Source organism: Genypterus blacodes, unplaced genomic scaffold, assembly GCF_046128005.1.
Source record: "Genypterus blacodes isolate CSIRO-AG114 ecotype Tasmania unplaced genomic scaffold, CSIRO-AGI_Gbla_v1 ptg000045l_1, whole genome shotgun sequence".
Taxonomy (NCBI): domain Eukaryota; kingdom Metazoa; phylum Chordata; class Actinopteri; order Ophidiiformes; family Ophidiidae; genus Genypterus; species Genypterus blacodes.
Genome location: NW_027466858.1, coordinates 1,294,940 through 1,320,595, shown reverse-complemented (window position 1 = coordinate 1,320,595; position 25,656 = coordinate 1,294,940). Strand labels below are relative to the sequence as shown.

General features: G+C 45.2%; 1 protein-coding gene across 3 annotated transcripts; it reads right to left on the bottom strand.

Moving 5' to 3' along the window:
* Positions 1–1,517: 1,517 nt before the first annotated feature.
* rusc2 (RUN and SH3 domain containing 2) lies at positions 1,518–25,033 on the bottom strand. 3 transcript variants are annotated; one of them, XM_076149493.1, is made up of 13 exons: positions 24,913–25,033; positions 13,575–15,383; positions 12,418–12,994; positions 8,560–9,258; positions 7,995–8,159; positions 7,578–7,754; positions 7,299–7,375; positions 6,421–6,595; positions 6,181–6,286; positions 6,003–6,049; positions 4,739–5,801; positions 4,456–4,623; positions 1,518–3,525 (listed from the first exon to the last, which is right to left on the bottom strand). In XM_076149493.1, exons 2-13 carry the CDS (start codon positions 15,198–15,200, stop codon positions 3,318–3,320), a joined length of 5,088 nt encoding a protein of 1,695 aa, XP_076005608.1. In that variant the 5' UTR covers positions 15,201–15,383; positions 24,913–25,033; the 3' UTR covers positions 1,518–3,317. The 3 variants fall into 3 exon arrangements, with proteins under 3 accessions (XP_076005608.1, XP_076005609.1, XP_076005610.1); XM_076149494.1 differs by having other exon boundaries at positions 7,578–7,751; XM_076149495.1 differs by lacking the exon at positions 7,995–8,159.
* Between the last annotated feature and the right edge of the window lie 623 nt (positions 25,034–25,656).

Here is a 25,656-nt window from a genome sequence, read left to right as displayed (position 1 = left end):
CTAAAGTTGGTCCATTGTGCTTTTTACCTCCTTTTCATAAAAGTGCACTATTTCAAACCGGAGCACCTGGAAGAACCCTCATTGTTACCTCTTGTAAATAAATCATCCATCAATCAATCATTTTTATCAGTGTTTTGGGCATTTTGCTTTATTCTCTCAAGGCTGAATAAAGTATTATCAAAGGAAATGCTGAGGCTATGCTTGAATTTGAAATGTAGCACCACATCATTCTGTATGTTGGGGCAAGTCATTTTATGAAGAAGTAGTTATTTACTGCACTGTTTACCACCAAGATAAAAACATTCTCAACTACTTTACAAACCACATGTCACCAAATGAATGTCCATGAATACAAATGTAGTGTTGCAAGTGACATGTATATCTGTAAATGTGTACAGATGCTGTAAACTTGTCTCTGTTTAGAGCCTTGTGTTCACCATTTACTCCCCTTATGGTATTACAGAAAAAGCAGAATGCAGAGGCTTAACTTTCAATTTCCCTCTATTAATCCTGTACATTCACCTGTATTGTATTGTACTGTATTGTATTGTATTGTATTGTATTGTATTTGTATCTTCTATCTTCTTACACCTTAGCTTCCCCATATTAAGACATTTCTTCATCCTTTGCTGGATGTGGAGATTGAATGGGTTCTTCTGTAAGCTTAAGCTTTCATAACTTACTTCAAAATAGGTTCAGGACTTTTTGAGTATAATTCTTAATACTCTTATTTCAGTATTATTACTGTACCACTGTATGTCTGCATGACTGTAGCTGTCGTTCAGTCATTTCAGTTGACTCCATAGCCCCATCTTGTGGTCAACATGCACACTTTCCACTTCCTTTTTTCTGTCTAGTATCTGTTTTGTATTTGATCAGTGAGCAGCTTCATGTAACACTGAGCATTACAGTGAGAGTGAGTTGTGATTGAGACAAAGGAGACTTGAGACGGTGGAGTTTGTGATCACATGAGCACTTTGTTATTGAACATCCATATTAGGTTTCTGATAATGTCATACATACACATCATAAAGCCTGGACAGGGAGAGGTGATCAGTGTCACTGATGCTGCCGGTATTTACAGCTTTATCTCTGCCAGAGAAATGAGAGAGAGAGAGAAAGAGAGAGAGAGAGAGATCTCACAAAGGATTTCTCTCCTCTCATTTCACCCATATGACCCTCTCTCTCCCCCCCCCCCCTCTCTCTCCCTCCACTCACCTGTTTAACGTGTGGATTCTGAACAGCCCAGGATGTCAATAAACAACAAAAGTCCTGCAGGACCCAAAGAGTGCGAGTCCTAAATTCTTCCACTACCAAAATAAAGACAACCCTGTGTCATGGTTCAGCAGAATGTTAGCACTGAAGCTAAAGCTCGGACTGGCTTCCTGTATTTAACATAAAATATATCGATAACATTCATACATTTAGCTCTCTGGGAGAAATCAACAACTGAATGATTTGAAACATATTTACAATTTATGATAATCAAATTTCAACCGTTTGTTTTGCTACAGTCAATGTGAACCAATACATAAAAATAACTGTACAATAATAATGCAAGAAAAAAATATTGAAATGTCAAATTATGTCCACAACAAAAAAATACTCAAGCATTCATTTGTTCATTCATCAATGCATATTTTACAATTGTATCTGGATTGGCCGGCCTGTATGCACTCATCGCTAACAGTACACAAAGCCACAGCCTCAGCTCTCTGTCGGTTGTGTCATACCTCTTATTTTGAACCTAAGGCCACATCTTACACCTGGACATGACAGGTAGCGTGTACTATCCCAGGAATGCCCACAAATCCACCATCACAAAAAATGTGTTGGGGTTTCCCTTTAAGCATCAAAAAATAAACACAGACGTCTCTATTCTTTCCATAATTTGAACTTTTCTTCGAGGTCGAGAGGAATCACTGTCGTCTCAAAGCTGCAAAACTGGCGAGTGAGACGCATCGTAGCGTATAGAAAATATGAATGACTGGAAAGACTTTGTGTAGCTTTAAATTGTCTAGCAAAGCAATTCCAACTGACTTTTACTGAATCGTTTTTTAAGGCAAAGCTAAGATAATTTATCCCTCATTTAATGCATTTAAGACATTAGAGTATTATATTGTCAGCTAGTCCGGATCAGAGGATCGAGGATGAAGCAAAGCCCCAACACATTCAAAGAAAACCCCTCCACAGATCTCCACAGCTCTGCTCTCCCTTAAACCAATCTGTTCAGACGCATTCCTGAGCAACAACTCAATAAATAAATGGCACTCACTACATACAGTATGTAAATGGTGTATATACATTTACAGAATTGACCAATAGATAAAAGTATAGCACGTATTGTGTAGCCACTTCTCTTCAAATGAGGCGAAATAAGAAGAGATTAAAGGAGCAACAGTTTTGGGGAGCAAGACAAAATATGTTTGCAAGATTACATGCATTTAACCCGTCACTAATAAAGAGTCAGTCAGCAGGGAAGAGAGACCGACTGCCTGTCAGTCTCTCTTCCCCGCTGACTGGATGAACAATATTCAAATAAGACAGGTGAGAACGGCAACAGGCTTAAACTTGTCAATTTGCATTCTTTTTTAGGATTGGATTGAAGTTCTCCTGGCGGGTTTCTACTCTTGAAACTATGAGAAAAATGCAGTCGGAGTGGCCTTTGTCCAGTTTCATCTTTGCATCTGGAACCAGGTACCATCATTGTACTTCTGTAAGGGTTGTTTACATCAGCTACCTCAAAACTCACTTTAAAAAAAAGGTATGGATTCACAAGTTTGTACATAAATGAAACGGCTTAATCAGCATGGAGCACAGGGGGGGGGGCTAAGGAACAAACCTGCCTTCTGCCTGGAGACGGTTAACTGTGTAGTGTAGGGAGAGCCGGGTGAACGTACAGATACCAGAAGAGCAAAACAGCAGGGTGTGCTATATGTTGTAAACGTGACGGCTAGCCTCAGGTGGATAATAAATGGATGGGACTGTGGTGTGGTTAGGAAGCGGTGCCACCCCATGTGTTTCTGAGTGTCTTTGGGTTTGTTTTGTATCTGCTCTTTTGGTTTTTGGGGATGTATGCATGCACACTTGCTGAATGTACCGTTGAAGTCTGAAATCGTGCCTGCATGCCTCTCTCAAGTGTCTGTACACTGTCCTCGTAATCATCTTTATGTTTCATGTATGCAGTGTGTTAATATGTCCAATCTGCAATCATCACAGCCACAAAACAGACTTTTGCGTTGGAAATGGTCAGGGGATACTCTCTCTCCGTCTGCCGTGATGTTTGTTGTCACATTATGACTCTCTCTTAGTTTAGCTCAGCACTGCTCGAGCCAGCTGACATCATGGCTGTCCTCCATACCATCGAGGGTGACATAGATGATCGGGACCAAGCCCTGACAGGAGGCCAAGGAGCAGAGCAGCCAGTCGGGGTCGGCTCTGCTCAGGACCCGCAGTACGTCGCCCTTGTTGAAGCTCAGCTGGCCGGGATCGTTGGCGATATGGTGGCACAATGCTCGTACTTCACTGGAAATAAGAAAGAGATAACAACTTTAATATCTATATTTGTCATCAAGATTACAGTCCACACAGTCATTATACTACTGTTACCATCGCTTACAGGCTGCAGACCCACAATTTTAGTGCCAGGGCCCATTTATTACACTGTACAACCCAGTCCAGTTCCATTGACACACAGTTCACATTGTGTAGTAACTCACTATGTTACAGCTTTGATTATACTCAAATAAGGGCAACAAACTGTTTTCAAATGTGATCAGCAGCCTGAGTCAGTGTTAACCCACTAAGTGACCTGGATTCTTTCACAGTAAATCCATTCTCTCAGGTATGTAAACATTTCAATCACTATATTTCAAACTACTGGTGATTTTTAGCTGCAGCCAATTACAATAACACAGTAAACTATCATAGTAAGGTCATCTTGTATTTGCTGCTGCAGTGTATTCTATGACGAGTATGATTTCAAAGAGAGCTTATTTAGTTACATATCAGTGGATTGATGGAATCGTGGAAAATATGATACCAATCAATCAATATGAAGGGAATAAACAAAGTAGCACTTTGTTGAATGTGTTTGTATGGCCCGAATTTCCCACAAGGCTAAGCAAGGTGTCCAGAATGAGTGATGCATGCTGGGATACGTTCAGGGACTATTGGAGAAAGTAGTTAAGTTAGAAATGTTGCTACTTGTAAGCTCGATAATCACCAACTCTGATAATTATGGAGGTACGGATTATTACTTTGGTCCATGAACAGATCTCACAGACTTAATATTGACATTATAGTTATATTTACTGTGCCTTCATCAAACTAAAGACAAACACATAGAGAGAATTTCTGAAGCTGTATTTGAAATATTGGTTAAGAAGAATAAGGTGAGGCATGTTTCTTTTTATCGGGCCTCCTCCTTTACAATATTTACGTATTGTATCTTACCATGGAGACAGTTTGGGTTCAGTGTTTGGAGTTGTTGGTGGTCGGGGTGTATTTTGGATTTGAGTGGTTGCGGCTGGAGGCTCTGGCTTCTTCCCAGTCCCTGCTCCGATGGTCTGAGCTACAAGGTTGAGGACAGAACTATCCAGTCCCAGCCAACCTGATGGTGGCCTGACAAGAGAGTTGAAGAGAAAGCACAGGAGGGAAATGTGAAATACATGGCGCCTCGGCAGCTTTAGTAAACAGGTGGTGGCACTGTCAGAGCCTTGAGCCGCTCTAAACTCACCTGGTCTTCTGAGCTTTTGCCTTCTGTTCGTCTGTTCTTGAAGGCGAGCCAAGACTCGATCCGAAGAGCCGGCCCCAGCGCATACTCTGTCCATGGGAGGGGCTCCCGTCTAGTGCTGCGACCTGGCCTGCAGTCGCTGTAACGTCCACAGATTTAGTCTCTTTCTCCTGATTGAGAACAGACTCTGGTGGGCTTCCCATCCATGAAGGTCTTCCTCTGGATCCAGCAGACTCCCCACTGGAGCTACTACTGCTTTTCCTGCTCCTAGAGCCGTCGCTTTCCTGGGATGACTCCGCCCCTTCCACCACACCCTCTCTGGTGGGCGGTACCTGTCGCCTCTCCGACGACCTCTTCTTCTTCTCGCTCTTAACAAACTTGGACGTCTCTGTGGATTGGTCGATGTAGACCTGCGAGGACTGCATGAGTTGGTACCACCAGCCAGCCTGTCGTTCCTGCCGCTGACGCCCCTCCTCCTCCGCATCCCTTTCAGAATCCTTCTTGCTGTTCTTCTCCTGTCCGTCCGCACTTTCTCCTTGGCTCTCCCGTCCTACACCTTTTACTCTCTGCCCACTCATCCCCCTCTCCTTCCACAGACTGGCGAACCCTGCGTCCATCCCTGCCTGTCCAGCTGTCACACGCTCAGCCGCAGCCCCGTCTTTCCTCAACCCTGATTTTCCTCCTACACCCTCTCTTCTTGACATGACCCCTTCCATCCTCGGCCATGTTCCCTCTCGTCTAAGCGGCGCCCTCTCTCTCTTCCCCTCCGTTCCTGAGTCCATCCCCTCCCTCAGCGATTCGCTCACGGTGGTGCTCCACCCCCTCATGAGCTGGAAGGTGGAACGTGTGGATCGGTCGACACTCTGGCCTGCGGAGCACAGTTGCTCCTTGCGACGGAGATGCTCCTGGCCCTTTTGCAGGAGGTGTGGCTCAAACAGCAGGTCCAGGTCAAAGGGGAGCAGTGACAGCGGTTGCAGCAAGAGCAGGAGCTCCTCAAACAGTGGCTGACACACACCCTGAGAAAGGGGAAGGAAACCCCAGGGGCTGTAGTGTGCAGCAATAATATCTGAGGAAAGATAAGGAAAGATGTTTTAAAGATAACGTACGAGGAAATGAAAAACAGTGGACAGTATTAAAAATCAGTTTTGGTATTCAAAGCTGACTAGCTGAGCACTGATAACGCCAGGGTCGCTCTTAGGCCCACCAAAGATGACACTTCATGCACTTAAGTGAACCCCAAGTCACACAGACGTGTATCGGGTCCTACCTTCGTGTGTGTACAGGTGATTGAACCAGAATTCCAAAGATTTCAGGCTGAAAAACAAAGTGTAAAATGTAATATTTAGCATTCAATTGCTGTCCTGCAACATTATATGTATCATCATCCTCACATTTAAGTCAATTTAGGCAAAGCAATGACGGTGAAGACGTTGAAGTAAACTCACTTCAGCAGGCCGAAGATGAAGGCATTGAGCCTCATGCTGTGGCTGGTGAGCTCTGAGAACTGGCTGACCTTAGAGAACAGGCTGTGGAGGACGCGTGTGGACGGCCCTGACAGAGACAAGCACACAGAGAGCCTCGTTACATCACCATCAACCTTTGCTATCTTAATACCTCATGTGCTGCAATCTCTGTGGGGAATTATACCTATAATCAGGCTACAAACAGTCAAACCTGATCCTCACCTAGCTGAGTGGAGGCTTCCACCAGGCTCCACGGCTGGCAGCGCCGCTGTCCGATAATCAGATCCAGTACGTAAGCCTTGAGGCCGTCCTGCAGCACCTCGCGTAGAGCCGGGCACAGATACTTCAGGATGAGGTGACCGATGTTGGGACTCACCCAGCTGTTCCCCAGCTTTGCCTGTCAGGAGGAGATACAGAACAAGAGGGAAGCTTAGTTTTGAGTGGACACACAAAGCCTTTTCATTCATCTGTATCTGTATCAGTGCAGCATAGGAATACATTTTGATGTGTGTGTGTGTGTGTGTGTGTGTGTGTGTGTGTGTGTGTGTGTGTGTGTGTGTGTGTGAGAGTATGTATAGTAATGCACACATCAACATCAGACCACATGAGGGTATGAGCCTGATGAAGACTGAATCTAAGCAGCCATGTTTTGGGTCCACCTACACACTGGAAGCATGTGTGTGTATTCTCTCACATGAAGCTCAAAGTCCAGATGTGTGATGATCAACTATTACTGCCCTGGCTATGAGAAACTACAGACCACCTCCCAGTACCAAAGGTCAGACTGGGGTAGGAAGTAGAATTCCCTTACTTCAAAATGAAAAACGTTGGTTTGATGTTGTAGGGTCTGTGAATATGAAGGTGATGTGTGTGCATGTGTGTCTAAACAGTAAATCCTGCCACCTTTGTAAATAAGTAAGTAAGCAAGACCTTGTGTCGGAAAAATCAACAGCCAATGGACCCCCTTTCTGTAATCCAAGTAATGTTTGAGTTACACTTGGCTGTTTTTGGTCATTCAGTTAAAAACAATGATTATAAAACCTGTCCTCTCTTTGGAAGCACAGACAGGAAACTGAAGTTGTTCTCTCAGATAATCGTACCTTCACATCCGGGTCTCTACTTGTACCAAAGTGGGCCACAATCAGATCCACTGCTGTGTTCACGGCTTTCACCAAACCTGACAGAGAGAGGGGGAGGATAAGTTATATTCAGTGTTTGCAATGAATGTGAATGAAGAATGAAGAACCTGAGGTCAAAGACATGCAGAGACAAAAACATACTCTGGCAATAATCTTGCAATATTTTCTCAGTGTGCATTACTATTCATTTACACACTCCCTCTTTCTTTACATTATGCATATGTTCAGGCCCGGCCTAACCTCTCTTTTGCGTCAGGTCGACAGAGACGTGGGTATGTGATGTAGAATAGGAAAATGACGAAGTGGAAGCGTCGGGGGAGAGGCAGAACTCCTCTGGAGGCCTCTCGGTTAGGGAGAAGTAGTCCGGCAGGAAGTCGCTGTAGCTCTGCTGCAGCTGCTTGGCTGATTGTCCCACTGCTGACACACACAAGCAAACGCAGACACAAAAATCAAATACAAGCACATTCAATGTCTTTATAGCACTAAAAGAGTTTGAGAAGGGACCCCAGAAGGTTCCCTGAGGAACCCCAGAAAATGTCCCAATAAAGCCCTACAAATACTTCTACTAAACTAGATGACAAGCTTTTGTTGCTCATATTCTCCTAGATCTTCATATCTCTGCAACTGTGCCACCATTGACAATAAGACAGTAGGCACCATTTAGCCGTCCTAGGGCAGAGGGGGCTGATGGGAAATCAAACACGTTGTGCCTGGCAGGTCGAGGTCCCCCTGGCTTTCTGGGCTCCATGACCCTGTCAACGCCCAGGGGGTTTCGACGACGGTACTCTCTCCATTTCAGAGCCTGGGGAGAGAGGTGGTGAGCTGTTGAGGGGATTAGGGTTAGAAGGTGGTTTGGTAGATGAGGAAAATGATAAAGGAACGATATGAAATGATAGAAGGTGTACAGGGCAGGAGAGGAGAGAGTACGAGGGAATGGAAGAAGGGAGAGAAGGAAAAAAGAAGATTGTGTCAGTAGCTTGAGTATATCAACAGTTTGGCGCTTCATTTTAAAATTCAAGATTGCTTGACTTGCTTTGTGTTCAGTTACACAGTTTTGCATCCAAACAGAAGATATCTAGACGTTCAAGGTCACACACAGAACCAAACCCAGACATAAGAGATGATTTTAGAAAGCATCAATATGACAATAACCAGAGATATTGGCTGGCTAAGGCGAGCCACAGACATCAGGTATCTAACCAGAGAGGTTTCTGATCCCTACCATGATGAATCCGAGCTCCCGACCCTTTGCTTCCATCCACCTGCTTGGTTGAGTCGAGGCATCCCAGTGGGCTCAGTGTGTCACTGGACAGCGCCGGGAGGTTTGACAGACCTCCGTGATGGTAACACTGACCCTGCACGGGCGGCAGCATCGGCGGCACTGTCGCTCTCTTCAACCCCAGGGATGGAGGGGGAGGGGTGGAGGGTAAAGTTGTCGAGCCCGCTCCTTGTTTCCCCGTCGGTGAGCCGTGCGTGGGGCCGAGACCCGCCGACAGTGGACAGGAAGGACTGTGCGTCCGAGGGCTCGGGGTGCAGGTGGAACAGGTCCCTGAGCTGGGAGGCCCTTGGAGACGGACAGGGGAATAACTCCCCAGAGGTGAGGGACGTATGGATCCAGGAGGAGGGGCCGCCACCGCCTGAGTGCTGTGGTACTTGTGCACATTTTCGGCCACATCTTCACTCTCCTCCCCTCCTGTACCTCCAGAGCCGGAGCCAGAGCCGGAGCCGGAGCCGGAGCTGGAGCGGGCCTGCATCCCAGACACGTAGCCTGTGAGCAGGGGCAGCAGAGGCTTTGGCTGTGGGGGCTTGGAGGCAAACTGGTGGTGGAAGGTGAAGGGCTGGATAGGGAGGGTAGTGGGCCGCTGGTCCTTAGTGTAGCGGACCACAGCTGCTTGACTGTCTGAGGAACTGGAGAGAGCGCCTGGAAATCCGAAAGGGAAAGAAAAAGAAAACAGAACAAGGACATAAGCAGGTGTTTGCAGTTACAGCAACATTTAACAAAGTAAGGATTAGAATTAAAGCAACACAGAATGACAAACCGAAAATTGCACAGTCATGAATCATAAAGCTCAACAGCCCTTATCACAGACAGCCATGCCACTGCTAGAGAACACACACACCCACACACACAAACACAAAATAAACACACACACACAAACTAGACCTGAAGAAACTGCGTCAGCTTTACAGGAGAGACATCGGTTGGGAGAGGCCTGTTTCTGCACTTCTTATCGTCTACTGAGTCACGATGTCTGTGTGTTCCCTGTATGTGTGTGTGTGTGTCTGTCTCTGTGTGTGTGTGTCTCAATCCAGCACTGTGTATGACAGACAGGAGCAAGTGTGACGTCGACTACATTGCGCAAACTGTCCCTACAGCCAGCCCGGTAATGCCACCCGAGCAGGTTGCAGAGATAAAAACATTTCTGCCACAGGGGGGAGACATTGAGCCGTTGTAAACATACAGCTTAATGAGGGCGTAGAGCGACACACACAGCAGTGTCAGAGCTCCCAGAGGGGACCGAGGGTAGAAACACTGTTCCCTCTACGTCATCTATCATCATCATCAAGCTCTTCTTTGTTTATGGCTCTCTTCCGTTCCTCGCCATCATCCCTCACTCTGTCTCGATCTGTCACTTTCCTCCCTTCCGCCTCCTTCTTCCCCCTTCTCCTCCCTGCCTGATACCCTTCTCTCCAGTGCTTCCATCGCCAGGATGAACCCATTAGACAGCTAAGGCCTTGGCATTAACACAATTAGAGGGAGCGCTGTTCTCCAAAGCCTTTAACAGAGCTCAGCACGGGGCTCTACACTGCAGCTGACTCAAGTGAAGTCCTATGAATAATATATGATCTGGAAGGTTGCACAGATTCTCCCAATCATCTGAAATCGCCAGAATATATGGAAAGAGTTCACAAAGCAGCAGAATAAAGCACTGATGTGTTTGGTATTGACTCTCACTATCCTGATATCTGCAATCTTCTGCTGATGTGTCTCTTTGTAGATGAGACTTCAGCTCTGCTCTGACAGTTCATTAAGTCACCATCCCTGTTTTGTTTTATTGGCCTCAGCCCCTTGCCAGTGTCTAATTCCATTAATTCCTAAATATCCTTTCAAGAAATCAGTATAATGGGTGTAATTGTACTGAATCATGTTGGATGATTCGGTACAATTAGTACAATGATATACCTGGAGAGGTCTTACTTAGATTCATGTCCTAGTTAGAAAACTTGATATTGGTGCACAGCGGATAGTAAACTCTTGGAAGTGCAGACTTCTACGTTGGCAGTGCTAAGGCTCATGGGAGTTTTTCATGATTTTACATCAACTTGCCACATACAGCAGCCATTGAAATCTAAAGCTCATTTTCAGCAATTTGCTCGCCCCCACCACGATGTTAACTCAAGATTCAGGTGTTAACATACATGACACAGATTCAAGCTCCTTCCTGACGAGCTCCGCATCATGAGAGAAAAAGTAAAGTAAATTATTTATGAGCACAAGTGGCACAGATGCAATTTATCCTTCAACATCAAAACAAAAAGGAGAGAATTTGCTGCATTATGTAGATACTGTGTGTGTCCCACATCCTCACATCACAACCTGTGACGTCATCGCAAAATCTATTTCTAACTGGCAATGCCTTGGCCTTGTGCACAAGTTTTGTTCTGCGGGCTACATTCCTCTCTTCATCTCATCTTTCTTTCTTATTATTTTCCCTCTTGTATCATGTGTGACTTGTTTTTCCTGCTCTGTCATGCCTTGAATTTCAGAGGCTGGACAGAAACAAAGAGTTCACACCTGCATGCTGACCTACCTCCATACATACCTTTGCATTCACAGCTCAGGCTGCTAAACTGGCATTCATGAACTCACACAGCAGCTTTTTTCCCCAGTTAGTCAGGGTTTTGGGGTTTCTAGTCTACCAGCAGAGAAATGTGAATGTCTGCCTGACCTTTACCTGCGCCTGGGAAACCCATGGCATCATTACAAAAGCATCATATCACACTCCAATTAAAACAAATGGGAGCTCCAGCATGCGGTTCAAAACGGTGAAAGGGAACAGCTGGGGACATTTTACTCAGACTCGTATTCCAAAGGAATTCCAAACATGCACTCTGTCTGTGTGTGTGTGTGTGTGTGTGTGTTCACATGGCTGCATTCATATGTTTATCTTTGTAGGCACAACAGAAAGCTGAGACTGAGCTTTGCATTGTGACGGTTTGGATTGTTGGTATCTTCTAGTGTATTGCATGTTTGTTCTAATAAATCACATTTAACTACTAAACTAATAACCATAACTATGATGAACACATCAAGTTCACATGCAAGCACACACACACAGACACAGACACAGACACAGACACAGACACAGACAGACACAGACACAGACACACACACACACACACAAACACACACAGACACACAGACACACACACACCTCTGCGGACCTCCACATCTTTTTTCTCAGCTGATTGTTATTCTGAGCAAGTTTGCCTCACATTTCCAATCCCGGTCTCAAGTCTCACCACACACTGCACCACACTCAAGTCTGAACTTCTAAGTACTCTTATACACTCAGTCACAACTTTGTAAATCGAGTGTAAACACATTAATAAGCCTACAGACACACAAAGCTTTGTTTCTCATGAATAATTCTTTGATCTCTGTTGAGTTTATGAAGAAAGTGTGTAATCCATGTGTTAAAACTTTGGGCCGAATCAAATCTGAAGCCTGTGTGATGTCACTTGCCTTCCTGGGTCCATTTTGCCATTTTTAAAGGCAAATACTTAAGTCTGTAGCTGCTGTTTTACAAAGAAAGATCAATGAATAAACCCAGTGCTCATGAGAGTGAGTGCAGTCATGTTGTGTCCAGTGAGGGCATTCTGTGAAGTGTGAAGTGCTGATTAATAATTATACAAGAAGGTGAACCAGGTGAAAGGAAATTGGCTCTAAAAATAATAATAATTACAATTCCACCCCAAAACTGCACTGAGCCTCAGTAGGCCTATGGCGTCTCACAGGTAAGTGTGTTGTGTACGGTCAGGGCAAGTTTATTTTGTGGTGTAAGTGTTGGTTACGAACCTTCAGCTTTAGTCCGTGTCTCCCTGGCCCCTTCTCTGTTTCTCTCTATGCTACCTTGGCTGTAACATCGTGTGAAGGGTACAGGGGACAGGCTGTGGCTCTCACCCTCCAGCCGCTGCTCAAGGATGGGAGAGAAATCCACAGAGGAGTGGGAGTGGGCGGAGTAGGTGGAGGAGAACGGGTCCGGAGCCGCCTTCAGTGATGGTGACCCTCCCGTACCTCCATTTCTCCTTTTACTCCTGGCGATCTCGGCGAAGGAGGTGACCCGGGGCGGAGGAGGCGGGGCCAGGGCGGCTCCCTCGCTGAGTCTGACGGGGCAGCTCAGCATGCGCTCCAGAGAGCCCAGCCGGGGGGACGGCGACGTGTCCAGGTTGCGGTCGTAGCTGCGAGAACGGGGGCGACTTCCTGTCGGGCCGGTTGCTCCGCCCCCTATGGCTCCCCGGCCAGTGACGGGAGGGGAAACGTTGACGTACACTTGGCCCTCGATGACAGCAGGTGCGCCTTCAGCTTCACTAGCGGGCTGCTGTTTCTTCTTCTTCTTCTGCTCCTCTTCATCCTCTTCTTCGTCTTCATCATGCTGAGTGGAGAGAAATAGAGAAGCCCATTAACAATTAGGAAGAATGCAGCCTCAGGTCTTCTCAAATCACATTCTGAGGGAAAACATGTAACCAATCTCAGGGTCTCAACAACTGAAAAGTGTTTGTTCTCCCACTTTTCCTGTTTCTCTAACTCTCTCACTCCTGCTGCAAGAAACTAGAGAGGAATCTTATTGCCGAGGACATTTAAAGGGATAATGATGATTTATTCAGTACACAATAGCTCTCACTTACATCTTTTGTAGTTTTTGTGTTGATAGTTTTTTAATCTATGGTTCATTCTGCTTTTACTACACTTTGTTTTTAAAAATGAATTCTCTTTTGGAATCGTCTTACTAGCAATCATTGTGTTTCTTATCTCATTTGTTGCTTGGATCCAAGCAGTTATGAACGTTGAAGCTGCAGGATGGGCAAGAAATACTCAGAAATCGTGTTGACAAAAGCAGGAATGAGCTAAAAACTAAAACCCTTATTCATGAACTTAAACGGCAGAGTTTGTTTTGCGGAAGTGCGACACCAAAATACAAGTATTACTTTATAAACATTACAGCTGTGACTTACCCTTGATGACTCTCTCTCCTCCTCCTCCTCCTCCTCCTCCTCCTTCTCCTCCTCTTCCTCCTCCTCCTCCTCCTCCTCAACACCAACCTGATCAGCTTGCTTCCGAAACAGGAAGTATTCACTGGGCTGGGTGGGGGTGGGGCTCCCCTTGCTGTGCTCATCAGAGCAGCTGTTGACAGAGGAGCCAACAGGACTCGGGGACGACTGGGACGAGAGATCACACGTCACCAGCTTGTAGTAATTTTGCGTAGCGACAACCAGGCGTGCTTGGCTCTGCAGACAGGACGCCAGGTCGCCCGACGACTCGCAATGCGGAGGGTGGTAGGAGTTGCAGTTGGCATCGAGGTCCAGAACCCCCTGGTGTTCCATAGAGCAGGAGCAGGTGGAGGAGGTGGATGGATGTGTTTCACGGGTGACAGAGAAGGTGTTCCCAAAGCAGGGTGGTTGTAGCTTGGACAGGGGAGGTTCAGTGGGGGAGGTGTGGAGGTCTAAGTAGAAAGCTCCTCCGGTGGAATCCCTTCCTGGTGGTTCAGAAACAGAAGAGGTGCAGGAGTGGTCGTTGGAGCTGTTGAGGTTTGTGGATGTGGACACCGGGGGCTTCTCAGGGACGCTGTTGTTCATCTTGTTGTAAATGGCGCTGAAGTTGACCAGCACGCCGTCGGAGCTGTTACAAGAGGAGTCACTGCCGTACCCCTGCTGGCACTCTGAGAAAGCCTCGGAGAAGGCTTCAGGAAAGTGCTGCGGGTATGTCTGGGACAGTCCACAGCAAGAGCAGTGTGGGGCGGAGGATATGGAGGAGTAAGAACCTGTCTTGCTGCTCCGCCCGCACCGCATGGGGTGATCCTCATCGTCTTCCTCCTCATCACCCCAGTCTTGCTCTCCGCAATCCATGGACATGTTGGAGCCGCTGCTGCCGTGGCGACGCTGGCTCTCGAATCCGAGGATGTCCAGGTCCTCCAGGTGTGTGGCGATGTCCGAGGCCACGCCCCTGAGGGACTCCCGACTGCTCCCGTCCGCTGATCCCAGAGTGCTGTGCAGGAGGAAGGGCTCAGAGGCAAAGCCCAGCTCGTGTAAGTGGAAAGGAGCAATCCTGTCATCCAGGGCAGAGTTGGTGTCGCTGTGGAGGTGGAACGAGGAGTCCTCTAGGTAACCACTGAGATTATCGCCATCATCCTCTTCTTCTTCTTCTTCCTCGTCATCTTCAGTATTCAGTAGGAAAGGATTATGTCGCAGTGGATTCCTGTTCCTGTTCCTGGATTTGGCCCTGGGCAGCGTGTGAGCCGTCATAATCTGGTCCTCTGAAATGCTCGAGGTGAACGATGAGTCATCACTTGCTGTGCTGCCTCCTCTTCCACCCTTCCTCTCTTTGCCTCCAGCATGGTTGGACCAGGAGCCGCTGGATGTCTGGATCAGGCTGCTGTAGAGCAGAGCTTCCCTCTGGAGGATGTCTCTCTCAGGCAGGGAAGTGGTGCGACTCAAGCCCAGGTTCTCTGAAGGAGTGATGGGGTTGTTCCTCTTCAGAGAGCCTCCACAGCCGCTCTGTCGAGCCCCGGACACTTGGCAGTGCACCAGGGGGATGTGGTGCACAATCAGGGTCTCACCAGACAGCTTGGGGGGGCTGTCCATGGTCCAGAGGTGGAAGGTGGGACTGGAGTGAGAGAAACGGGAAAAGTGGGAGGCAGTACAAGTAGAGCGACGCGCTGGCGAGTGTCTTCACACACTGTTTGCTATGCTGGTGGCCACCTCTGCTGGGCTGCCAGGGATCTGGAGGAGGTCAAGGAAGTCAACGCCGTGGTCAGAGTGATACATCTGGAAGGTAGAGAAGGGCGAGCAGCAGGGCAAAAATAGAGAGAGAGAGAGGGAGAGAGAGAGAGGGAGGGGGAGAGGGAGAGGAAGGAGAAAACATTATTATTAAATTAGATATAGACTACAGACACCAGTGCATGCACTTCCACATACAAAAAGGCCATTTTATGACCGTGAACCCAACAAAGAGAGATTTTTATAGATGAAATGATTCCTCTTCACTGTTTCTATGTGATTCTCTCCTGCAGCTACAGCTTACAATACAGAGCAGAGCAGGATGACTCAGCACCACGCCAAGTGGAAAGAGTCAGACACACACACACACCAAGCAGCTGACGGTTCAACAGGGCTATGATCTCATCATTATTCCCATGCTACAGCCTAAAATACACTAAGTAAAATACTCAGTCCTCCCTAAGTTTATGTTTAACACAGCCCACATGACAACATACAGTACATACAGTGAATCACCTAATATCCAATGAAAAGAAGGGACGAGTAGGTTAAGTGATGAAGAATGGATCAGATCATTACACTGTTAAGACTGTAAGTCAGGCTGTTGTTCTGGCTAATAAGTTCCTTAATACATTGATAAGGAAATGATTAGACTATGGTGAAGTTATCAGGACTTCATTTCCAACGATCCATTCCACACTGCTGCAGAGACGTTTCTCTTCCTTCAAAGCTTGTTTTGTATTAACAACAGCATCTCACTGTTGATCCATCTGTGAATGTAAGAAACTGCTCAAGCTTTAGACAAACAGCGGCTCTTTCTTCTTTTGTGCCACGAAGCATCGAGCAGCACATCCAACCAAGTGGGTGGCACACAGAGTTAGAGTCGGTACACAGGCTGGGAAAGGTGTTTGTTTGTTTGTGTAGCAAATATGACTTTCTATGATTTATGCACAAATGGATTTGTCAGTCCACAGTGATATGCAGTGCTGTTGCCACGGTCACAGGGTTTCTTTTAGCTCCATGGCCATGCAGCCACATTTAGTTCAATCTGGGGTTAATCAAATGATGCTACTGGAATGTGACTAATCGCGCACTATGATGAAGATTAGAAATTGTCTTCTTTCAAGCAGATGAGTGCTTTCTAAGACTTAAAGTAATCATCTTCTACCCATTGGCTCAGCTGGTAGAAGTGACAGTGGGCATTGAAGTGACAATGACACAGAATTGAGTAATCTCAATTTGGAATGTGACCTTTGACTCTCATCAATATAGTGATGGTTAGACATAATGATGTGAAAGAAGCTGTTGCTCTTGCAATTTCAGATGTCAACATTTACAGGCACAAGCTGATTTCCATTCCCGGTAAAAAAGGAAATTATGCAGCATTGTGGAATAATGCAGCATTTTGTTGGATTTGCATTGAACTCTGCGATGTTATTGCGAAAAGCTGGAGGGACTGAATTGCATGTCTCTGTGTTGCATTTATGTATTCACACACACACACATACACACACACACACACACACACACACACACACAAACACATGCACACGCACGCACGCACGCACACACACACACACACACACACACACACACACACACACACACACAGATACAAAGAACATGAATGAGTCCATTGATGAGACGCTGAAACAATGTTCCCGGTTTTCAGCAGCAAAGCCAGGGGACTCATCGCTCTTTTAACCAAAACTCAGGGCTGATTCATTCTAAAAGTACATAGAACTAGAAGAAACGGAAACATGAGACAACAAAGGATTTAAAGAATGCACTTGTTATCAGAACAAATTCCTCCACATTATTTGTTCTTGCCAAACCCAAAGAAATACAACAAATGAACCAAATAGTGCCCAAGTGTCCTAAGGGGCTGTAAACAAAAGCATGAACCAAAAGTGGGTCAGGCTGGTAACACAACTTCAACCAAACTATTTTTACAAACTGGTCCCTTTGAGCTGAAATCTCACGGCACAAAAGCATCAGTGATGTCATCGGTGCTGATTTCACCATAAGAAGACTACAGGACATCACATAACATGTCAACAACATTAAATTTGCGCTCCTACACAACATATAAACAACAATTGAAGTAAGCCAGTCTCGGGATGTAAATGACACATTTTGGAGTATGGAGTCCACCAGGTGGGGAAATGCAAGAGGAGATGGATTCCACGGGTAAATTGAGTACAGTTGCATTATCTAGGAGGCGGATCACTTATTCAGAGTGAATTTACTTAGATTTATGCCAAGTTAAACCTCATTATGGTGTTAATATGTTTAAAGAGGTCCACTTATTGTCTCGGTCTGCATATAATTGAAGTTTTAACAGCCATTTTAACATAATGACTGACTGGGTACGCACACACACACACACACACACACACACACACACACACACACACACACACACACACACACACACACACACACACACACACACACACACACACTCAACAAGTGGTTTAAATGCAAGGAAACACCACTCGGGTCTTCTATCCATGCCAGGAATCCATTCATTGAGTGTTAAAGCCAAATGGGGCTAATTAGCATATCTATTATTCTCTGTACATGTGTCTTGGAAGGATTCTCAGGGAAGGGTGGGAAACTGACCCATACACACTCGCACAATGAGGAAAAGGCAAACAAAGCTGTAACAAAGGACATCCTCCTCTCTCCCTCCTCCCTTCCAGGAATAAGATTGGAAGGAGGCAACAGAAGCAGCAGCAGCCTTGCCACGCAAAGACAGACGACACAAAAGGGGAGGCGACAATCCCGGTGATGAATTCAGTCCACACCCGCAGTGGGACTTGTGTTTATTGGATCCAGAAAACTGGAAACAGCCAGGACTGAAGATGACCTTTTTGTTGACAAACCCCAAGATTTATACCATCACAAAAAGGCCATAATTGACCTGTGAGTTGTTGTTGGTGTACGGGTGTTTATCAGTGGCAAAGGCTAAACTATTCATCGTCTCAAAAGCCCTCACACAGTAAATCTCCATTCATTAAATCTTTATTTACGACAGCAAACGAATTGTCAAACATTACAGAGATAATTTATTGCCTCTCTCTCCTAAACGGGGCATTACTATTTGTGCCACTGTATGATTTCTAATGTCGTTTATAATGCTGTCACAGGTTGTCTTTGGTGCTGAAACTCAGACTGCATTGGTTCGAAGCGATGAGCAAAGCTTCTCTCACAGTTAACTTTCCTTTTTGATAAAGTCCAGAATTAGAAATGAACAGAAAATAAGCCCCAGATGTCTCTCAAGAGCACAGACCAAGCAGGAATCCTTTTGAGTTGTTGTGAATTCAAAACACAATACGAACAATGTCCTCAGATTGTTCCTGACATCTTCAAAATAGCAAAAATCATACTAGAATGTCTGGAGTAGCTTCTACAGGCCCACACAACAACAGCTCCCGACCCAACCCAACCTCTCTAAGAAGAAGAGATGGAATCAATATGAGAGAGAGAGAGACAGAGACAGAGAGAGAGAGGGATAGAGAGAGAATACCAGTCTTGAGTCCTAATCCAGAAAAGGATCTCAGCAATGTTTTACAATAACTGTTAAGTGCAAAGTATGAAATATGTTAAAGCAGTTGGTTGTCAAAGATACTGTGCCCTGGTCTACAATTACAGCTGTTTTCAAATCCCTTTATTTCATTTGTCTTCTTTTCAGCTGATCTCTGTCTCCGTCCACAACCAGAGCCTTGTCTGTCTGTATCTGTCTGGCTGCTGGCTGAATTAGAGCTTCAGTAAAGAGAAAAGCTGGACAAAAAGAGGGGAGGAGCGAAAAAGAAAGAATGCAAGAGAAAGTTGAGCTGCCTCCAAGTTAGTTGTGATAGTGTGTAAAAGTACAAACAGATAACTAAAGAGAAAAATAGGAAATAACTGAATGTCACATGCAAAATGCTTCAAACGTAGAAAACACACTAAGTGACACAAACAAGGCTGGAAAACTGCTAATTAGTTTTGCAGTTTGAATGATTACACGCATTAATAGTGTGTGAACTGCACTATAGTCATGCACACAACCCAGCAAAATCAATACATCTCAAAACTAATGTGACATCATATAAAGTTCACTGGTGTATTGCAAACAAACATCTTTACATCTGTAGAAGAGTCAAGTCTTCTTCCTCCAATGTCATAGAGTTTGATGTGCTGCCCTTCAAACTGTGACTATTACGTAAGATGTTTGGGCCACACTGGGGACCTTGAAGCAGTGTGTGTGTGTGTTTGCCTGTGTGTGTGTCAAAGTCAGATACAGCGAAATATGAGGCCATATTGATCCTTGTAGGGAAATAAACTTTCTCCTGCCCCTCCTCCGACACATGCAGTCAGAAACACTGAGCAGCATCCCTGAAGCTCGCAGAGATCCAGCCAGAAGAGCCATTCCTCTAAAAACTCTAATAATAGAAGTTTAACATTCCCACGTGAATGTCCAGTCAACACAGTTATTACCCCCCACTGGTCTCTATGATGCAGGTTCTCCAACATGAGCAACTGAGTGTTTCCTTTTAGATACGGAGGTAAACAAGAAGCTGCACAAAAGACCGAAACCATAATTCAGGCTATTGTTTTCCGAGCCGTCTTTAAAGGTACACGGCGACCTCATTTTGCAACAATAACCGGCGCTTTCATCTACAGTGACAAAGAAGAAAAGAGGAATGTTTCAATTTTTTGTCAAAAGAGCTTAAAGGTCAAGGAAACTCTGTGTCAAGCCTAACACCAGCTGTGCCTCTGGAATTAGAGACCTTTTTCTTGGCGTTATTGGTGGCAATCATACATTATTTTCAAGCTTCAGTTCATTCGTCAAACCAGTATCGATGTTTAAAAATGCCTCCCATGGCACTTTTAATGATGAATCTCTCTGCCCCTGACCTATAAACACACTACTGCTGCTTCTGTCTGCTTTTAATTTGTATACACACACAAGCTTTAACAGTAAGTACGGTACACTTTCTGTAGAATAGGCTAAAACCATTATTATATTCTGTTAGGAAGCTGTGTTCTGTTTAAATCTCTGTCTCTGTTGCTCCTCCCACTACTTTGAGACCCCAAAAATAACAATCCCATCTCATGTTTGCAGGTGGCAGGACTGGGATGTAGCATGGATGAACAAAGAGAAGGAGGAGGAGGAGGAGGAGAAGGAGAAGGGGGTCATTAAGCCTCTTCAATCCTACAGATTACAGACTCTGTGTGTTCTCAGGAAACCAAAGATGGCCCACATGACCTTGATCCCACTGACTGTCTCCTCTCTGGGTTCCCTACCTGAACATTAAGAGCTTATGCGTGTTCACATAACAGTCGACAGGCTCGTTGCCATTACTCCACTGCCTCAACATGGTATTGAGTTGAACCATGAAAGGCTACCAGCTAGGATTTGATCTAATAAAAAGGATTTATTTATCACAAATGATTATAGGTGATTATGCATCCTAAACACCAAACACAAAAGGAGCTACATTTGCACTTGTACGCTTCCAGTGCACCAACAATGCAAATGAGGCCTCGGGCAGGCAGGGGAACCGGAGAGCTGTTGTTGTTATTGATTCCAAACGGGCCGTGGTTATTTACTGGAAGCCACAACGGAGACCCGGCACATAATCAGGAGTCATGCTTTCATTTTCAAACAGCTCGACTGCTCTCCTCTTCCTCTGCTCCAGGTCCAATCAGCTCTCACTACTCCTCCATCTCGCTCCTCTTCTCATCCATTCTGTTGAGCCTTTCACTCTCCTCTCCTTCATCTTCATTTAATCCTTCATCCTTCGTCCTCGCTCTCTCTTCCATCCACTGTGCACTGCAGCGCCATGAGTCTTCTCCTTTGAACTCTAATCAGCTCTGTCTGCTGCTACACAGCTCCAACACGCACAGCCAACAGGTCATACATCACTTTACAGATATTTCCCCATTACATTACAAGTCATGGGTGACCATACCAGGAATCACATCCCAAACCCTTGTCAAAGTTAGATTCTAGCTCTATTAGGGATGGAGAACGTGCATCGATGTGTTTTGGAATTGAATTCATCACATTTATATGATCTTGACTAAAACTTTCTTTGTAAATACACCTATCTGTTCTGAAGCCCCTTGCACAATTGTACTCGGTATGTTTATCTCTTGCTTCATGCTTATTCTTCCATGATTCATTGCCTGAGGGATCATTCATGGTGTAATTACCTCCTCATTGTTCACGTCCACGCTGAATCTGTGCACTGTATCTCCATGATGTCCCTGAAGCACACAGTGGCATTTCAGAGTCAGACCAATGAGCACAAATACAGCAGCAGTCTGAGACAACATTCATCTGCTACAACAATACACACGCACACACACACAGCCTCTGAGTGCCTCTAAATCACTGCGGGCCACAGGCCATGAAAGATATGGAACTCCTATAACAAGCTGAGGAGTAGAGTTATGCAGGTCTGTGTGTGTGTGTGTGTGTGTTCTATACCCAACCATCATTATTCAACAAAAATAATAATGACTTTGACTCTAACCCACACACTCCCTCCTCCTCCACATGTCAGTTAAGCTGCAGCCTGCACTTCGCCGGACTTCTACCTGGTAGGAATTCTTACTTTTTTCTATTTTAGGAAAATGAGGTGCAGACATGATGGCAGGCACCCTGAGGAACTTGGTCCTTAACGATCGGTATCCACTAACCACACGAGACAAAGCTTAGAGGAGAAACTGTAGCTGGACAAGCCAAGATCCTGAAGGACAGATCTCGTCCCTGTCATTGTTCTGGTCTTCTCTGGAGACTGAGGAAGACTACCTGGCTCCAGTGCCTCCCCATGCTTAACTCAAAAGCCAGTGAAATTGTCAGAAGAAGAGGAAAGTGTTGAGTAGGAGTTCTTATATAGATTTGAAGAAAGTTCAGATGAAAACCTTTTCTGGATGTTGCATATCTTCAATACTTCAAATAAATATAATCCACCAACACTGGGAAACCTCACAATGAGCCATCCGAAGCATTTAGGTGACACTTCACGTCATGCACAACTGCACAGTTTGCTGCAGCAGAGTTAGATAACAAAGTGTTGAAAGGCAAACAAGATAACAAGACGATCATCCGGATCTGAACCGTATCTGCATACTCTGTTTAGACTACTGCTTAAATCCCTGCAGTCACCACTCAAACAATGCTCTTGTGCAGACACACACCTGCAAGCACACACACACACAGAGGAAAACATGCACATCCGGCCTCTGCAGCCAGGCTCTGCATTACATAACATGGGAAGTTTCAGTGCAAGAGTGGGAAGAGCAGCTGAGCACTCAGAGCAGGCATGGTGGCTGAGATGCACACTGAAAGCTGTTGTGGTATAATGGATGCACACACACACAGACACACACACACGCCTTAATGACCCTAATGCACACCATCACAATGTGCCTTTAAAGTGGCACTACATGACGATCGGCTCAGTCTTCAGCTTCACCAGGCCTTCCACACGTTCACTGACAGAGAGGCCTCATATGTTGTTGTTTCTCATCTGCCCAATGACAGAACTGCTGCAAATATGTACTACTACGTTCAGTATGAATACAGCCATTGTAGTACATAGGGGGCCCAGTCTTCAAGGTCACATTAGGACTTGTAGGACTGGTTCATGTTCTTGTTTTCTAAAATTCTACCATACTGATTAAAAATGCTGCCTGCTAGTTTGACAGATTTCCTTTACTGTCATTACTTTTGGAGTCTGGGTGCAGGGATGAACACTGGGGGCAACATCAAGCGAATTCCCACACAGCTGGAGCCAGGGTACCATACGGCTGCAGCTCATTACTTTTCATTAGCACCATCTCCAGTGCCCTTCACCGTCACATGCTGCAGTCACTCTTACCAGCTTTGACACAGGCTTGTTGCCAATGACGTTCAGCAGCACGGCTGTCAACCTAAAGGCCAGAGAGTCGGTGCCGCTCTCACCAGGGGACAAAACATTATGATTCTATGTCATCACAACGATACCATCATTGTAATATATAGAGATTGAAGTGCTTGTTGTGTGGTAAAGACTTATTTTGACAACCTCAGAGTAAACAAACTGCAGTGCAGCTTAACGCAAACTAGCTGATGATCAATAACAGTGTTGGAATAATAAATAAGTTGCTGACTTTAATTCCAGCCAGAGTAAATGTGGTACAATGAAGGCTGTGATGTTGATTTAGGCCAGTGTGTTATGGCCCGTGACCTCTACTGCACTCTCTGTAAGATGATCTCTGGCTGTCTTTCATCAGCGTGTTCAGTAGATCTCTACTTGTTTGCAGGGATGATGATGGGTTCTGTCCAAAGCTTTTAGAGAGCAGACATCATAAAAGTCCCACTGCTAAAACAAATACTATACTTCTTCACTGCCATTACTACTAATGATAAAGATAAGAACATCAGTAATAAGACTCACAGTGGAACCAGCAGTGACTCTGAAAAGTAACATCTATAATATACTAGATTATAAACAAAGATGTTCTGAAGATCGCCTCTCCTCTCCTCTCCTCCCCCCCCTGTATAATTAGCTGGCCTTCTACAGTAAGTGCTTGATCTGCAGCCAATTCTATATGCGAATACTGACAAATTAATACCTTGGGAGATGAAAATACACCACAACTCTCATACTAGAAGTTTACTACTGACTGCACACATGGTGAGAATAATAAATAATACAGAATAACATAATATTTGTTGGTGGATAAACCATTGAAATGGTTGGAATGTGATTCCCTTCATGGCCTGTAGCGAGCTCTGTCTCTACAGTCAAGTCAACAACATTTAACCATTAAAACAACACATTCCACTCCTTGCCTTCAAAATATAAGGGCAACGAGTGCTTCATTTTGTGGCTGTACCTTGTTTAAGGGATTTATATGATCATTTATAGGCGAAGCTTTTAACGTGTTTGTTTAACTCTCACTAATAGTTCAACTTTAAATTTTAATTCACGCATTTATGCTTTTATTTTGGAGACTTTAACCAGATGTTATTGTTGTTCATTGTGTCTGACTTGACGCTGGTTGTGCACCGCTAGAGTGCGTGCAGCGGGATCGATATGATGACGCTGTAACGTGGGTGCAGGCCGCTGGTGTAGAAACGCCATTTCAGTTGAGTCACAAATGAACAATAAACATAATTTTAATACTTGAACGTGTGTTTGGTTTTGAGTGAACGGCCTGAAATCCGGCAGACAGACGAAGCAGGATGATGACAGCCCCGCTAACCATCCGCTCTCCTCCCTTTGTGACACTGCGATAAAAACACCAGCAGCCACGATCACAGCTGAATATGACTTATAAATCAAACATGTCCGAATCTAAAACACCGTCTTTATCGACGGAAATGTCACGAATAGCCCGGTAAACTGGGTTAGATCCGAGGCTGCGTCTGGTCTCCCCCCGCGCCGCTATGCCCACCGTAGGCATCATTTTTCAGCCTGCGACGCGATGCTGAGGAGCGGCTGTTTCTCCGCTCTGCTTCGGTTATTTTTCGGAACCGAGAATCACATAAATCAGCTTAAAAGCAAAAATACTGGGTAAAAATATAGATACTCACTTTTCTAGTTAGCGGCAGGTGTGTTTAGGATCCAAAGCAGCATGTGCGGTGGTCCTGGTGTTGTGCTCGGACTCTCCTTGACGTTTGGAAGGGGGGTCTTGTTTTCCCTCTGCGGCTGCGGGGCAGACAGGCGGCGGCGGCGGAGCATCACAGGATGGGCGGGCGGAGCTGCGCGTCAGCCTGAGATCACACTTTGTCCCAGACTGGATCCTGTGCAGGCATGCGTGTCACTCAGCTGACCCGCTACCTGGCATGACAACGACACATCGCTACCGTAGAAGAAGAAGAAGAAGAAGGACAACAACAACAACAACAACAACAACAACAACAACAACAACAACAACAACATACAATACGTATTACTATTACAATATATACTGAATTCCAGGACCATCAGTAGAACAATTCAGTACGTATGTGATGTGATCTTCTGTTTATTATGTTGTAGTATGTTACGTGTTTTATTTATGTATAATTATAATTATTATGCAGTTATTGTTAGTAGTAGCAGTAGTAATTGTAATATGCTATTTAACTATTTAATTTAACGATTTAACTATTTAATTATCGCATTTGCACTTCTGGTTAGAGGCTATCTGAATTTCGTTACTTGTACCTGTGACATGAAATGACAATAAAGTTGAATCTAATCTATTTAATTCTAATCTAGCAGTAGTATGTTATTGTGATTCACGTTGATTCAAGTTAACACAATGAAATATTACATTCACATCATTTTATAAT